Here is a 16,141-nt window from a genome sequence, read left to right as displayed (position 1 = left end):
ACCAGAGACACCATCATTTGATGCCTGTTGGTGATCGATGGAGATTTCTGCCTAGTCCTTGAGATCTAGAAGAAATTAGAAGACAAAACTCACGGCATAAATTGGAAAGCAAAACCCAGAGGGAAATGCAGCAAGTCCAAATATTGGGAAAATCTTCAGAGACCAGTCTGTGGCTTAGTAATATGACGATGGTGAAGAACTTTATTAATGGTAATGAGGCGCTCCTCCTGGATGTGACGGCAACAGGAGGAACAAGATGGTGGGATGCGGACACTCTCCACTCCAGGTTCATCATAAGTTATGGAAGAGGCTGTAACGTCTCTCCAAGAAACCTTGAAAAGGATGAATGACACCTTGGAGGAACTTTGCTCGAAGATCGCACACAACGGTGGAAAGATCTGTTGCCCATGATGACCCAAACATTCTGCTGCTGGCGCTGCGATCAGGAACCGGCTGTAAAAATCCTGTCACTTGGAGTCAAGCAGCATCGACCCAGAGGAAAGGCCCAGGGTTAACGACGAGAAGGACCAGGAGCTACGAGGTTAATGGCCAGATAGTCGGCGACAGGATGGCTTTACAGATATCGGAGAGATGGCTCCGCTCTGAAGCATGGAGGAATGTATAGGGGCCCTCCACAGTCACAAATACACAGAACATAAAAATAAACTATTTATTAAACACTAAATAATATTCTGTATACAAAAATGGTTGTGTTTCAGCTTTAAACCGTTGCTGTTGGGGTAAACGATTCCTGACAAGTCCCATTAGCGAGGATTAAGGGGCTCACGGATAATCCTATATGTACAGGTTGCTCTGGACTTCAATGGTCGTCACCATTTTCTTCAGAGAGTCTTCAATTTTCTCAGATTTCTAAATATAATAAAATGAAGCCGGTTATTCGCACCATTCTTTATCTAAAGTGGTATTAAATACATATGTCGGATTCACATCAACACCACCAAACTCATCATATAAACAATGTAAGCAATCACTCTCTCTGACAGCGGGCTCAGTACCCGCACTGGCACATACGTTCACACAGGACAATTCAATAAAGCTCATAGTCGTCCAGCATGAAGAAAAATAAACAGCCTTTCCTTCAGTATAAAGACCACAAAAACGAAAAACAAAAATAGTCCACATCATAGAACAGGCTCACCCGGTCTGAGTAATGTCCAGTCTCTCACACCAGAAAGAGGTGTTTCACCTCTCACTCACAGATAAAGAAAGAGGCAGCTGAGCTGCTTCTAGTAGGATGTTCAAAGCCTGGAAGTTGAGATGTGAGATCAGCCAGTCCCACCGAACTCTTCTAGCCATTCTTAAAACCTGGACCCAAAATCAAAATTTGGGCCCATTAACCCCTTAAGCCCCGAGGGTGGTTTGCACGTTAATGACAGGGCCAATTTTTACAATTCTGACCACTGTCCCTTTATGAGGTTATAACTCTGGAACGCTTCAACGGATCTTGGCGATGATTCTGACATTGTTTTCTCGTGAGATATTGTACTTCATGTTAGTGGTAAAATTTATTCGATATAACTTGTGTTTATTTGTGAAAAAAATGGAAATTTGGCAAAAATTTTGAAAATTTCACAATTTTCCAACTTTGAATTTTTATGCCCTTAAATCACAGAGATACGTCACGCAAAATACTTAACAAGTAACATTTGCCACATGTCTACTTTACATCAGCACAATTTTGGAACCAAAATTTTTTTTTGTTAGGGAGTTAAGGGTTAAAAGTTGACCAGCAATTTCTCATTTTTACAACATCATTTTTTTTTTTTAGGGACCACATCTCATTTGAAGTCATTTTGAGGGGTCTATATGATAGAAAATAACCAAGTGTTACACCATTCTAAAAACTGCACCCCTCAAGGTGCTCAAAACCACATTCAAGAAGTTTATTAACCCTTCAGGTGTTTCACAGGAATTTTTGGAATGTTTAAATAAAAATGAACATTTAACTTTTTCACACAAAATTTATTCAGCTCCAATTTGTTTTATTTTACCAAGGGTAACAGGAGAAAATGGACCCCAAAAGATGTTGTACAATTTGTCCTGAGTACGCCGATTCCCCATATGTGGGGGTAAACCACTTTTTCGGCACATGACAGAGCTCGGAAGCGAAGGAGCGCCATTTGACTTTTCAATGCAAAATTGACTGGAATTGAGATGGAACGCCATGTTGCGTTTGGAGAGCCCCTGATGTGCCTAAACATTGAAACCCCCCACTAGTGACACCATTTTGGAAAGTAGACCCCTTAAGGAACTTATCTAGATGTGTGGTGAGCACTTTGACCCAACAAGTGCTTCACAGAAGTTTATAATGCAGAGCCGTAAAAATAAAAAATCATATTTTTTCACAAAAATGATCTTTTCGCCCCCAATTTTTTATTTTCCCAAGGGTAAGAGAAGAAATTGGACCCCAAAAATTGTTGTGCAATTTGTCCTGAGTACGCCGATACCCCATATGTGGGTGTAAACCATTGTTTGGGCGCAGGGCAGAGCTCGGAAGGGAAGGAGCGCCATTTGACTTTTCAATGCAAAATTGACTGGAATTGAGATGGGATGCCATGTCGCGTTTGGAGAGCCCCTGATGTGCCTAAACATTGAAACCCCCCACAAGTGACACCATTTTGGAAAGTAGACCCCTTAAGGAACTTATCTTGATGGGGGTTCAAAGCTCTCAAAACACAAGTGTTTTACTACAGTTTATAACGCAGAGCCGTGAAAATAAAAAAGTTTTTTTTTTTCAGAAAAATGATATTTTAGCCCCCAGTTTTGTATTTTCCCAAGGGTAACAGGATAAATTGGACCCCAAAAGTTGTTGTCCAATTTGTCCTGAGTACGCTGATACCCCATATGTGGGGGGGAACCACTGTTTGGGCGCATGGCAGAGCTCGGAAGGGAAGGAGCGCCATTTGGAATGCAGACTTAGATGGATTGGTTTGCAGGCGTCACGTTGCATTTGCAGAGCCCCTGATGTACCCAAACAGTACAACCCCCCACAAGTGACCACATATTGGAAACTAGACCTCCTGAGGATCTTATCTAGATGTGTTTTGAGAGCTTTGAACCCCCAAGTGTTTCACTACAGTTTACAACGCAGAGCCGTGAAAATAAAAAATCCTTTTTTTCCCACAAAAATGATTTTTAGCCCCCCAAATTTTTATTTTCCCAGAGATAACAAGAGAACTTGGACCCCAAAAGTTGTTGTCCAATTTGTCCCGAGTACGCTGATGCCCCAAATGTTGGGGTAAACCCGTTTGGGCGCACGGGAGAGCTCGGAAGGGAAGGAGCACTGTTTTACTTTTTCAACGCAGAATTGTCTGGAATTGAGATCGGACGCCATGTCACGTTTGGAGAGCCCCTGATGTGCCTGAACAGTGGAAACCTCCCAATTATAACTGAAACCCTAATCCAAACACACCCCTTACCCTAATCCCAACAGTAACCCTAACCACACCCCTAACCCTGACACACCCCCTAATTCTAATCCCAACCGTAAATGTAATCCAAACCCTAACCCTAACTTTAGCCTCAACCCTATCCCTAACTTTAGCTCCAACCCTAGCCCCAACCCTAACCCTAACCCTAGCCCTAACGCTAGCCCTAACCCTAGCCCTAACCCTAATGGGAAAATGGAAATAAATACATTTTTTTAATTTTATTATTTTTCCCTAACTAAGGGGGTGATGAAGGGGGTTTGATTTACTTTTAGAGCGTTTTTTATATCGGATTTTTATGATTGGCAGCTGTCACACACTAAAAGACGCTTTTTATAGCAAAAAAGTTTTTGCGTCTCCACATTTTGAGACCTATAATTTTTCCGTATTTTGGTCCACAGAGTCATGTGAGGTCTTTTTTTTTGCGGGACGAGTTGACGTTTTTATTGGTAACATTTTCGGACATGTGACAGTTTTTGATCACTTTTTATTCCGATTTTTGTGAGGCAGAATGACCAAAAACCAGCTATTCATGAATTTCTTTTGGGGGAGGCGTTTATACCGTTCCACGTTTGGTAAAATTGATAAAGCAGTTTTATTCGTCGGGTCAGTACGATTACAGCGATACCTCATTTATATCACTTTTTTATGTTTTGGCGCTTTTATACGATAAAAGCTATTTTATAGAAAAAATAATTATTTTGGCATCGCTTTATTCTGAGGACTATAACTTTTTTATTTTTTTGGTTATGATGCTATATGGCGGCTCGTTTTTTGCGGGACAACATGACGTTTTCAGCGGTACCATGGTTATTTATATCCGTCTTTTTGATCGCGTGTTATTTCACTTTTTGTTCGGCGGTATGATAATAAAGCGTTGTTTTTTGGCTCGTTTTTTTTTTTTTTTCTTACGGTGTTCACTGAAGGGGTTAACTAGTGGGACAGTTTTATAGGTTGGGTCGTTACGGACGCGGCGATACTAAATATGTGTACTTTTATTTTTATTTTTATTTTTTTTTTAGATAAAGAAATGTATTTATGGGAATAATATATTTTTTTTTCTTCTTTATTTAGGAATTTATTTTTTTTTTTTTTTTTTTTTTACACATGTGGAAATTTTTTTTAAAACTTTTTTACTTTGTCCCAGGGGGGGACATCACAGATCGCCGATCTGATAGTTTGCATAGCACTCTATCAGATCGGCGATCTCACTCACATCGCTGCAGCTTTCATCTGCAGCCTGCTCCGGACCCGGAAGTACTCCCTGCAGGACCCGGATGCAGCCCCGCGGCCATTTTGGATCTGGGGCCTGCAGGGAGGAGACGCTCGGTACAAGGTGAGTACATTCCCTTGTACCGATCGTCTCAGGGAAGCACGCAGGGAGCCCCCTCCCTGCGCGATGCTTCCCTGTACCGCCGGTACACCGCGATCATGTTTGATCGCGGTGTGTCGGGGGTTAATGTGCCGGGGGCGGTCCGTGACCGCTCCTGGCACATAGTGCCGGATGTCAGCTGCGATAGGCAGCTGACACCCGGCCGCGCTCCCCCCGAGAGCGCGGCCGATCGGCTATGACGTACTATCCCGTCACTGGGAATTAAGTCCCAGGTCACCTTGACGGGATAGTACGTCATATGGGATTAAGGGGTTAAAAACCTCAGCACTATCTGTGCAGGAGTCTGCTTTTGAAGGCTTCACATCGCCAAGGCTACCCACCTCGGTGACACATATCTCCCATCCAGGACCTGTCCAGCTCCCACCTTATATCATGTACGTTTGTCAGCACGACTATCTGCCTGTTGTACTTCTATTCACATGCAAATTCCTAATGGATGCAATGTAATGTGTTGGATTATATTCTAAAACCCACAAATCTCACCGCAGCCAGACGGCTCATGTTCTGACAGGACAGTAGGGGGCGAAACGCTTCGATTGTGACAGAGTCCAGACTGGCGACATCGGTGTAGCATTGGTAGAACACGGCAGGGATCCCAAACACCTGACAGTGCGCCATCACTGCAAAAAACAATAATAATTCAATACTCTCCTAACTGAATGTAATGGGGACAAAGGAAAAAAAAAAAATCACAAGGCATCTTGGAGACACTTATGTTGTCCTAAAATGCACGTGAATTAAAAATTAAGCAAATTTTACAACTCTTTTTGAATGAAAAGCTCCATTAAAAGTATTCAGTTCCCATGCAGGCATATATGCTTCCATGGCGACAAACTTCACACAAATCCCGTGCTGTCACAGCTTCTCTTCTTGCAAATCTACTGTGACTAATATAGAGACATCTTTAGTCAGTGCAGGTCAGGAGGATTCCCAGCTAGGAAGTTGTGAATCCCTGAGGAGACTTCTCACACATTCCTTCTTGCACCTCCATGTCATTGTGGAAAAGGGAGGGAGATGAAACATAACACAAGCTTGAGATTTTGGTTGTTGGGGCTTCTGGGATTTTAAAATAAGAATCAGGGTGACACTTCACAGCGAACACCTAATGAACTCAGAAAATCTAGCTTCATAGCTCTCACGGTGCTAGCTGGGATCTCACCGAGGTCACAGCAGTTAAGCCCGGCTAGGAAAGCAGCCTCAGTGACAGGCGGTAACCTCGATGACATCACCGCCGGCCACTGAGGCTGCGCGCACAGCACCTCATTCCTCAGTGGTCCTCAGCCTGGACGGTCACATTTTGGCACCATTCAGGTTGAAAACTGTTTTTCCCCAGACATGGATTATGGCGTGGGACAGAACGACGGACAGGTGAGGGATATGGTTGTTTTTTATTTTTGTTTTCTTACAGAAGACAAGGGCTTCGGTGGAATAGGCGTTTGGTGAGTATAACGGCGTTTGTTGTTTTTAAATAAAAAGTAAAAGTGTGTTATGTTTTATTTCTAATAAAGGACTTTATTCTGGCTGTGTCTTTATTTACCATTCAACTATAGGATTAGTAATGGATAGGTGTATTACATCCGCCTCTCCATTACTAAGCCGTGGGCTTGATGTCACCGGACAATGCAAAGGTGACATCAACCCCACAAATATTAACTCCACTTGCCAACACTACAGGGCAAGTGGGAAGAGCCGGGCACAGTGCCAGAATTAGGGCATCTAATAGATGTGCTTTTTCTGGGCTGCTATTTTTAGGCTGAGGGGGCCAATATCCATGACCCCTTACCAGCCTTAGAATACCAGCCTCCAGCTGTCTGCTTTAGCAAGGCTGGTTGTCAAAAATGGGGGGGAACCCCACATCATTTTTTTTTTTTTTTTTATTAAATATTTAAAAAAAATACGGCATGGGGACCTCTCTATGCTTGATAACCAGCCTTGTTGAAGCTGAAAGCTGAGAGTTTTGCCTGGCTGGTTATCAAAAATACGGGGGAACCCACGCCCTTGTTTTATTAGTGGCAGCAGGAGTTGGATGATGGGAGCTGTAGTCCCATCAGCTGACACCAGTGACCGGAGGTAAACTTTATACCTCCGATCACAGCTGAGCGTTCACGCTGTCTGACCAGAGGGGACGATTTCACCTCCGATCCGAAGCGGTGTTTGCCGCGCTGCCATGCATATGATGGCATGACAAACACCCGGTGTTCGAGCAGCCGAACCTGAACAGTAACATGGACCTCCTGATGAAGTCAGTGTTCGGTATCCGTGCCTGAACAGTAGGTGCTCGGTACGGACACTGAACTTACTGTTCGGGTTCGCCCATCTCTACCCCTATGCATAAGTTGTCCACCCCATAATGCTACATTGTGCTTTCTGCTGGAAAAAAGGTCACGATACATTATATCATCATCAGCCTCTGCCAGAACTAACAGGACTGAGGATTATTATTACTACTGATGATCAATATTACCTGCCGCGGGCAGAGCGTCCACGATATTCGGCTGCTCTAGGTAACTGCAGGGCGTGTGATCCGTGTACTGCTTTGTGGTAACCACTTTGAGAAATGGGACCGTCAGATTATGTATGGGCTCTGGGGTTTTATAGTCCGTGACGGGACAAGTGGAGAGGACGGTCACCTTAATAGACGACTTCTGGAGACAACTAAAAACCTGCAAGAGACAAAATTAGCAAAAAGCTTAGATAGGTGAAGTCTGCTAAACCTCCAGTTCTGAGGGGAGACAACCGACCGGGAAACTCAGTCAGTGAAGTCATTAAGTCACTGTTTTACTACGCAATAAACAAACCACCAACCAGAGGCAAACGGGAAGGGGACCAGGACAGAGGTACTGTACATTATGACAGGAAGGGGACCAGGACGGAGGGACATTGTGACAGGAAGGGGACCAGGACGTAGGGACATTGTGACAGGACGGGGACCAGGACGTAGGGACATTATGACAGGAAGGGGACCAGGATAGAGGGACATTGTGACAGGAAGGGGACCAGGACGGAGGGACATTGTGACAGGAAGGGGACCAGGACGTAGGGACATTGTGACAGGACGGGGACCAGGACGGAGGGACATTGTGACAGGAAGGAGACCGGGACGGAGGGACATTGTGACAGGAAGGAGACCAGGACGGAGGGACATTATGACAGGAAGGGGACCAGGACGAAGGGACATTATGACAGGAAGGGGACCAGGACGGAGGGACATTGTGACAGGAAGGAGACCAGGACGGAGGGACATTGTGACAGGAAGGAGACCAGGACGAAGGGACATTATGACAGGAAGGGGACCAGGACGGAGGGACATTGTGACAGGAAGGGGACCAGGACGGAGGGACATTGTGACAGGAAGGGGACCAGGGCGGAGGGATATTATGACAGGAAGGAGACCAGGACAGAGGGACATTGTGACAGGAAGGAGACCAGGACGGAGGGACATTGTGACAGGAAGGAGACCAGGACGGAGGGACATTGTGACAGGAAGGGGACCAGGACGTAGGGACATTATGACAGGAAGGAGACCGGGACGGAGGGACATTATGACAGGAAGGGGAACAGGACGTAGGGACATTATGACAGGAAGGAGACCAGGACGGAGGGACATTATGACAGGAAGGAGACCAGGGCGGAGGGACATTATGACAGGAAGGAGACCAGGGCGGAGCGACAGTATCACAAGAAGAGGACATTATTGCACGGAGGTTGAACATTTCTGTCTTTATAGATTCAAGAAAGCTATAGAGGCCGTACATTTGATCAACATCCAGGTACCAGGTCCAAATTTTGCACAGGGCCCATCGGACACTAGGTAGACCAAAACATTTAGGGAATTCTTTTATTACTGTAGAGGGTCACACCTCCAGTACCTAAGTGATGCTAATATTTTCGGCACCCATATTACCCACCAATATGTTCAAGCTTTTCTACATTCCTTCACAGATTCCCTTATGTTGGCAGAGGAGACAACTCGCATGGACGCAGTAATCTCCTCACCTGCCAGAGATTAATGTAACTACAAACACATCTGATGACATCATATTAAATCACAGAAGGTCGCTGATGTCATTGAAGGATTTCTATGGAATCCGACCGCTGCTGGTGGCGTTCATTTTCTCTGGGTCTGACTGGGCTGAGTGTATATACATTTGGCCGCCAGGAACATATAAGACATCCCCGAGGGATCACTCCGTCTCTCACCTTCTCGCACCACTGGAACTGCTGATCTTCGGCCACATAGGACTTACACAGGCAGAGCAGCACCTGAAACAAGGGAACCTAAATCAGTAATGGCGGCTGTCTATTGCTGGTCTTAGCTAGTGTGAAATCTACTTCTTGTAGCATCTACTGCTCTGATCTTCCCTCATACTTTACACTGCAGCTCTGCTTCTTCAGAATCACCAGAAAGCGGATTTCCATTATAGTAAGGACCGATCAGTCATAAACTACAACTTACTAAACCAGAAGAAATCCAGAATATCAAGAAAGTACCACCGATATACTGAGCCTCAAAGGCATCTTCAGGTCTCACATTGGCTTACAGAACATATCTCCTCCTTCCGCCACTTACTGAGGGATCCGTGACGGATCGGTAGAAGATACAGGATGATGGAGAAGTTGTTGTGTGGTCTCGACATCTCTCATTCCATAATTTAATAGAGCCGGCGACCTCCCAGCTCCCAGAGCTCAGGATATAGGCAGACAGAAACCCTGGACAAAGAAAAAAAATGATTATTACTTTCCTTCACAGTATTTATGGCTAATGCATGGCACAGGGCACAGAGGGTAAGATATTGTCCTCAAAGGCTATGGCATGGTTTTTGTTCATCTGCTTCTGAAATGCAAAAATTAAGAAACTTTTACATTTCTGAAGAGGGAAGAAAGCATCGATGTGTTCATGGAGGGCAGATCACACATGTTATAGATACAGAAGAAAGCAAGCATGATGCAGTTTGCAGGAGGAGGGGTAAAATAACACAGGATGTGAAAAAGTGTAGAAAGTAAGGGCAGGACTCATGGCAGACTGAACACAAACTCCTCAGTGATTGTCAATGACTGGTAGAAGGAAACTTCACTCCAAAACTGATGAGGTGCTGAAACATGTCAACAATTGAAGATAGCAGCACCCTAGAAAGATACAAAGCTTACATCCAGCCTATATTACTGGGAGACACACAGAGCTCACATCCAGCCTATATTACTGGGAGAGACACACAGACCTCACATCCAGCCTATATTACTGGCAGAGACACACAGACCTCACATCCAGCCTATATTACTGGGAGAGACACACAGAGCTCACATCCAGCCTATATTACTGGGAGAGACACGCAGACCTCACATCCAGCCTATATTACTGGGAGAGACACGCAGACCTCACATCCAGCCTATATTACTGGGAGAGACACACAGACCTCACATCCAGCCTATATTACTGGGAGAGACACACAGACCTCACACCCAGCCTATTTTACTGGGAGAGACACACAGAGCTCAGATCCAGCCTATATTACTGGGACAGACACACAGAGCTCACATCCAGCCTATATTACTGGGACAGACACACAGACCTCACATCCAGCCTATATTACTGGGAGAGACACACAGACCTCACATTCAGCCTATATTACTGAGAGACACACAGACCTCACATCCAGCCTATATTACTGGGAGAGGACACACAGACCTCACATCCAGCCTATATTACTGGGAGAGACACACAGACCTCACATCCAGCCTATATTACTGGGAGAGACACACAGCTCACATCCAGCCCATATTACTGGGAGAGACACAAAGACCTCACATCCAGCCTATATTACTGGGAGAGGACACACAGACCTCACATCCAGCCTATATTACTGGGAGAGACACACAGACCTCACATCCAGCCTATATTACTGGGAGAGACACACAGACCTCACATCCAGCCTATATTACTAGGAGAGACACACAGACCTCACATCCAGCCTATATTACTGGGAGAGACACACAGACCTCACATCCAGCCTATATTACTGGGAGAGACACACAGACCTCACATCCAGCCTATATTACTGGGAGAGACACACAGACCTCACATCCAGCCCATATTACTGGGAGAGACACACAGAGCTCACATCCAGACTATATTACTGGGAGAGACACACAGAGCTCACATCCAGCCTATATTACTGGGAGAGACACACAGACCTCACATCCAGACTATATTACTGGGAGAGACACACAGAGCTCACATCCAGCCTATATTACTGGGAGAGACACACAGAGCTCACATCCAGCCTATATTACTGGGAGAGACACACAGACCTCACATCCAGACTATATTACTGGGAGAGACACACAGAGCTCACATGCAGCCTATATTACTGGGAGAGACACACAGAGCTCACATCCAGACTATATTACTGGGAGAGACACACAGACCTCACATCCAGCCTATATTACTGGGAGAGACACACAGACCTCACATCCAGCCTTTATTACTGGTAGAGGACACAGCTCTCACCAGCTTATATTACTGGGAGAGGACACACTGACCTCACATCCAGCTTATATTACTGGGAGAGACACACAGACCTCACATCCAGCCTATATTACTGGGAGAGACACACAGACCTCACATGCAGCCTATATTACTGGTAGAGGACACAGCTCTCACCAGCTTATATTACTGGGAGAGGACACACTGACCTCACATCCAGCTTATATTACTGGGAGAGACACACAAACCTCACATCCAGCCTATATTACTGGGAGACGACACATAGACCTCACATCCAGTCTATATTACTGGGAGAGACACACAGACCTCACATCCAGCCTATATTACTAGGAGAGACACACAGACCTCACATCCAGCCTATATTACTGGGAGAGGACACACAGACCTCACATCCAGCCTATATTACTGGGAGAGACACACAGACCTCACATCCAGCCTATATTACTGGGAGAGACACACAGACCTCACATCCAGCCTATATTACTGGGAGAGACACACAGACCTCACATCCAGCCTATATTACTGGGAGAGACACACAGAGCTCACATCCAGACTATATTACTGGGAGAGACACACATAGCTCACATCCAGCCTATATTACTGGGAGAGACACACAGAGCTCACATCCAGCCTATATTACTGGGAGAGACACACAGACCTCACATCCAGCCTATATTACTGGGAGAGACACACAGACCTCACATCCAGCCTATATTCCTGGGAGAGACACACAGAGCTCACATCCAGACTATATTACTGGGAGAGACACACAGAGCTCACATCCAGCCTATATTACTGGGAGAGACACACAGAGCTCACATCCAGACTATATTACTGGGAGAGACACACAGAGCTCACATCCAGACTATATTACTGGGAGAGACACACAGACCTCACATCCAGCCTATATTACTGGTAGAGGACACAGCTCTCACCAGCTTATATTACTGGGAGAGGACACACTGACCTCACATCCAGCTTATATTACTGGGAGAGACACACAGACCTCACATTCAGCCTATATTACTGGGAGAGACACACAGACCTCACATCCAGCCTATATTACTGGTAGAGGACACAGCTCTCACCAGCTTATATTACTGGGAGAGGACACACTGACCTCACATCCAGCTTATATTACTGGGAGAGACACACAGACCTCACATCCAGCCTATATTACTGGGAGACGACACACAGACCTCACATCCAGTCTATGTTACTGGGAGAGACACACAGACCTCACATCCAGCCTATATTACTGGGAGAGACACACAGACCTCACATCCAGCCTATATTACTGGGAGATACACAGCTCACATCCAGCCTATATTACTGGGAGAGACACAGCTCACATCCAGCCTATATTACAGGGAGACACACAGATCTCACATCCAGCCTATATTACTGGGAGAGACACACAGACCTCACATCCAGCCTATATTACTGGGAGATACACAGCTCACATCCAGCCTATATTACTGGGAGATACACAGCTCACATCCAGCCTATATTACTGGGAGAGACACAGCTCACATCCAGCCTATATTACAGGGAGACACACAGACCTCACATCCAGCCTATATTACTGGGAGAGACACAGAGCTCACATCCAGCCTATATTACTGGGAGAGACACAGATCACATCCAGACTATATTACTGGGAGAGACACAGATCACATCCAGACTATATTACTGGGAGAGACACACGGAGCTCACATCCAGCCTATATTACTGGGAGGCACACAGAGGTCACATCCAGCCTATATTACTGAGAGAAAAACGCCTAACAAAAGAAAAATCAGGAGTCTGAAAATAAATAAGGTAATAAATATTGCATCTTAGAGCAGATTTCCATCTTCAGACATATCAGGTGGCCATAGCTCACAGTTTGCATAGATCTACAGTAGCTTCATATAAAGAGAGCACTTGCAGCCTCCTATGGAGGAACATTACGGAGGCTCCTATTACACTGCAGTATATATGCTTAGTGAACGTTTCTGACACATACACCAAACGTATCCTTGAGGCACTATGGACCCATCAGATGCCAAAACAGTGTCCTTCTGGCTTCCATAAAGTAAATGAACCCTAAGCAGCACTAAAGAAGATCTCCTATATAGTAGACACCCAGCATCAGTAGGGCCCCGCCAGCATCAGCAGCGCAGAGTATTTCAGGGTGACTTATTTTTGTTACCTGTGCACCATACCTGCAGCGTTGTCCCCGACCCCCAGGATGAGGCTGGAGCAGGGCAGCGTCCGGTCCGCAGAGTTCTCCATGGCTGCGCAGCTTTCAGAGCTCCACGTGACGGTCACTTCTCTGCAGAGACAGCACAGGACAGCAGACGTCAGGTCGGAACCAGCGCTTACCCGATGCCCACCGCACCCACTCATCAGATATAGGGTCACCAGCAGCAGGAGACTGATGTAGCGCCACCCACTGGCAGATTACAGCAAAACCGAGGAAAGCTAAGAAAACGCTGGCGAAACATTACAATGGGAAATATCTGACCGGAAGATCCGATCTCAGGGGGCTGCAGGGAGGGGAGACGGGAAAGGGAACTGCTTGGGAAACCGACCACCTCTGATTGATTGCAGGAGTGGCCGGTAACCATCAATAGCAAAATGTCGTTTTTACAAGAACTTTACAATTTTTTGCCCGTATAAGATGAGATAATCCCCTTAAGGGGTTAAAAACAAGCCACATATGCGGCTTCCGAAAATGAGGCTGCACACCGTCCGTCCTATCATACATTATAATCCGGTCTTATTATAATAGTGTAACGCGCTGCAGTCAGATGGTAAAGACACAATTACCTTTTCTTTACCAATTCCCTCCTGATCTCCTTGTCCTCTTCATCCAGCTCTTCTGCTCCATCTTCTTCCTCCTCTTCGTCCTCCTCCACAGCTCTGGAGAACACAGATACAACCTCCCCAAAGAAGGTGGCCATGATTGTGTATTGTGTGCAGAGCAATGGCTGCAGGAAGTGGCGGCTGTGCAGCATGACACAGGCGAAACGTGGGAGGGGTCAATTCTCACATCTCACCACTAGAGGGAGCCAGGAGTATGCAACCACGGGTTTATACTGCAGTACTAGAAAACAGCCACGAGAGGGAGCCTTGCTTCACAAATGTAATACTCAGCAGCTACCGCAAGAGGGAGCCCGAACGCCTTGCGTAGCGTCAACGTGATAACGTCATAACGTACAGCAACAACACGTGTTATGCACTGAGTAATAGCTGACGCTAGAGGGAGCATGGCCTCTGATGAGATACTACTTAGAATCCCCATTGCTTTACATAGCAGGGTTTGCGCTGTACTAACCAGCTGCGGACACTAGAGGGAGCCCAATCGCCACGCACGGCTCTTTCTCGTGAGTGACGTGCAGCAACTTCCGCTAGAGGGAGACATAACTCATTAATAAATACAAGCTGACTATTAAGCAGCCGGACTATCTGACTCGGGTCCTAAAACTGCAGCTACAGAGAGATGCGAGTAATATGTATACGTGAAATAGCGCAGGGGTACAGAGCTGACTGTATAGCAAGGGGACATTCACATATATACCGTTTATGGTGGCGCTTCGCTCATGAACAGTTACCGCCACTAGATGGCGCTAGAGCAGCCTGCATAACAGCAGAGGCTACAGAACACTACCACCGTCCACCACTAGAGGGGCCCAAGGGACATACGACTATTATGCCCCTTATAGAAAACTAGAACAAAGACATTTAGTTTTGTTTTTTTTACTATAAAATGACAATTAATTTTATATTTTGATAGATTGGTCTTTTACGGACACAGAGCTACTGAATACACTTTAAAGAGAAACTTTTTTTTTTTTTTTCACTGAAATCTGCAATCTTGGGAGACATATGAGGAGGCAGAATGGAGACCTGCGAGGGGGAAGAATGGAGACCTGCGAGGGGGCCGGATGGAGACATATGGAGGGGGCTGCATGAAAACATGGATGGAGACTTATGAGCAAGGCCGTATTTAGAGCTTCTGCTGCCCTAGGCACTTTTAGTGCTGCCTCCCCCTTTGGTGAGTATATAACTTTTGGCAAGAATCGCTGATGTGAAAGTCGCCTTTTGCAGCAGATCCGACAGTTTTTCTGCATCTGCGGCGTAACGGATCACTTACGGCAACACTGCGTTCGGGCTCATTCTTTCCCTATGGGATTTGCGGCACTTGCTGTGATCCGGCAAATACGGTACCATACCTCCCAACTTTTGAAGGTGTAAGAGGGAGAAAGTTTGTGGCCCCCGTAGTGCGCCGTGGCAAAATTTAGGCCACGCCTCTGACCACACCCATTTCACAACTAGTCACACCCATATCCACGTCCCAACCACACCCATTTAGCACTGCTGATCACACTGTTTCATAAACAATAATTATAAACAAAAAAAATGGCCACACAGTGCTCCATACTGTATAATGGCCACATATGATGCTCAATACTGTATAATGGCCACACATGATGCTCCATACTGTATAATGACCGCACATGATGCTCCATACTGTATAATGGCCACATATGATGCTCAATACTGTATAATGGCCACACATGATGCTCCATACTGTATAATGACCGCACATGATGCTCCATACTGTATAATGGCCCCACATGATGCGCCATACTGTATAATGGCCACACATGATGCTCCATACTGTATAATGGCCACACATGATGCTCCATACTGTATAATGGCCACACATAGTGCTCCATACTGTATAATGGCCGCACATATGATGCTCCATACTGTATAATGGCCACACATGATGCTCCATACTGT

At 45.8% G+C, this 16,141-nt stretch overlaps 1 protein-coding gene across 1 annotated transcript; it reads right to left on the bottom strand.

Annotated features, from left to right (window-relative positions):
* Positions 1-656: 656 nt before the first annotated feature.
* On the bottom strand, positions 657-14,344 carry PSMG1 (proteasome assembly chaperone 1). The gene is made up of 7 exons (XM_077293875.1): positions 14,162-14,344; positions 13,555-13,664; positions 9,413-9,552; positions 9,043-9,105; positions 7,307-7,505; positions 5,326-5,462; positions 657-870 (listed from the first exon to the last, which is right to left on the bottom strand). The coding sequence occupies exons 1-7, from the start codon at positions 14,293-14,295 to the stop codon at positions 796-798; spliced, it is 858 nt and encodes a 285-aa protein (XP_077149990.1). The 5' UTR covers positions 14,296-14,344; the 3' UTR covers positions 657-795.
* Positions 14,345-16,141: the final 1,797 nt, after the last annotated feature.

This window comes from Ranitomeya variabilis, chromosome 3 (assembly GCF_051348905.1).
Source record: "Ranitomeya variabilis isolate aRanVar5 chromosome 3, aRanVar5.hap1, whole genome shotgun sequence".
Taxonomy (NCBI): domain Eukaryota; kingdom Metazoa; phylum Chordata; class Amphibia; order Anura; family Dendrobatidae; genus Ranitomeya; species Ranitomeya variabilis.
The sequence above is the reverse complement of the archived record's forward strand: the minus strand, read 5'-3'. Positions and strand labels throughout refer to the sequence as shown.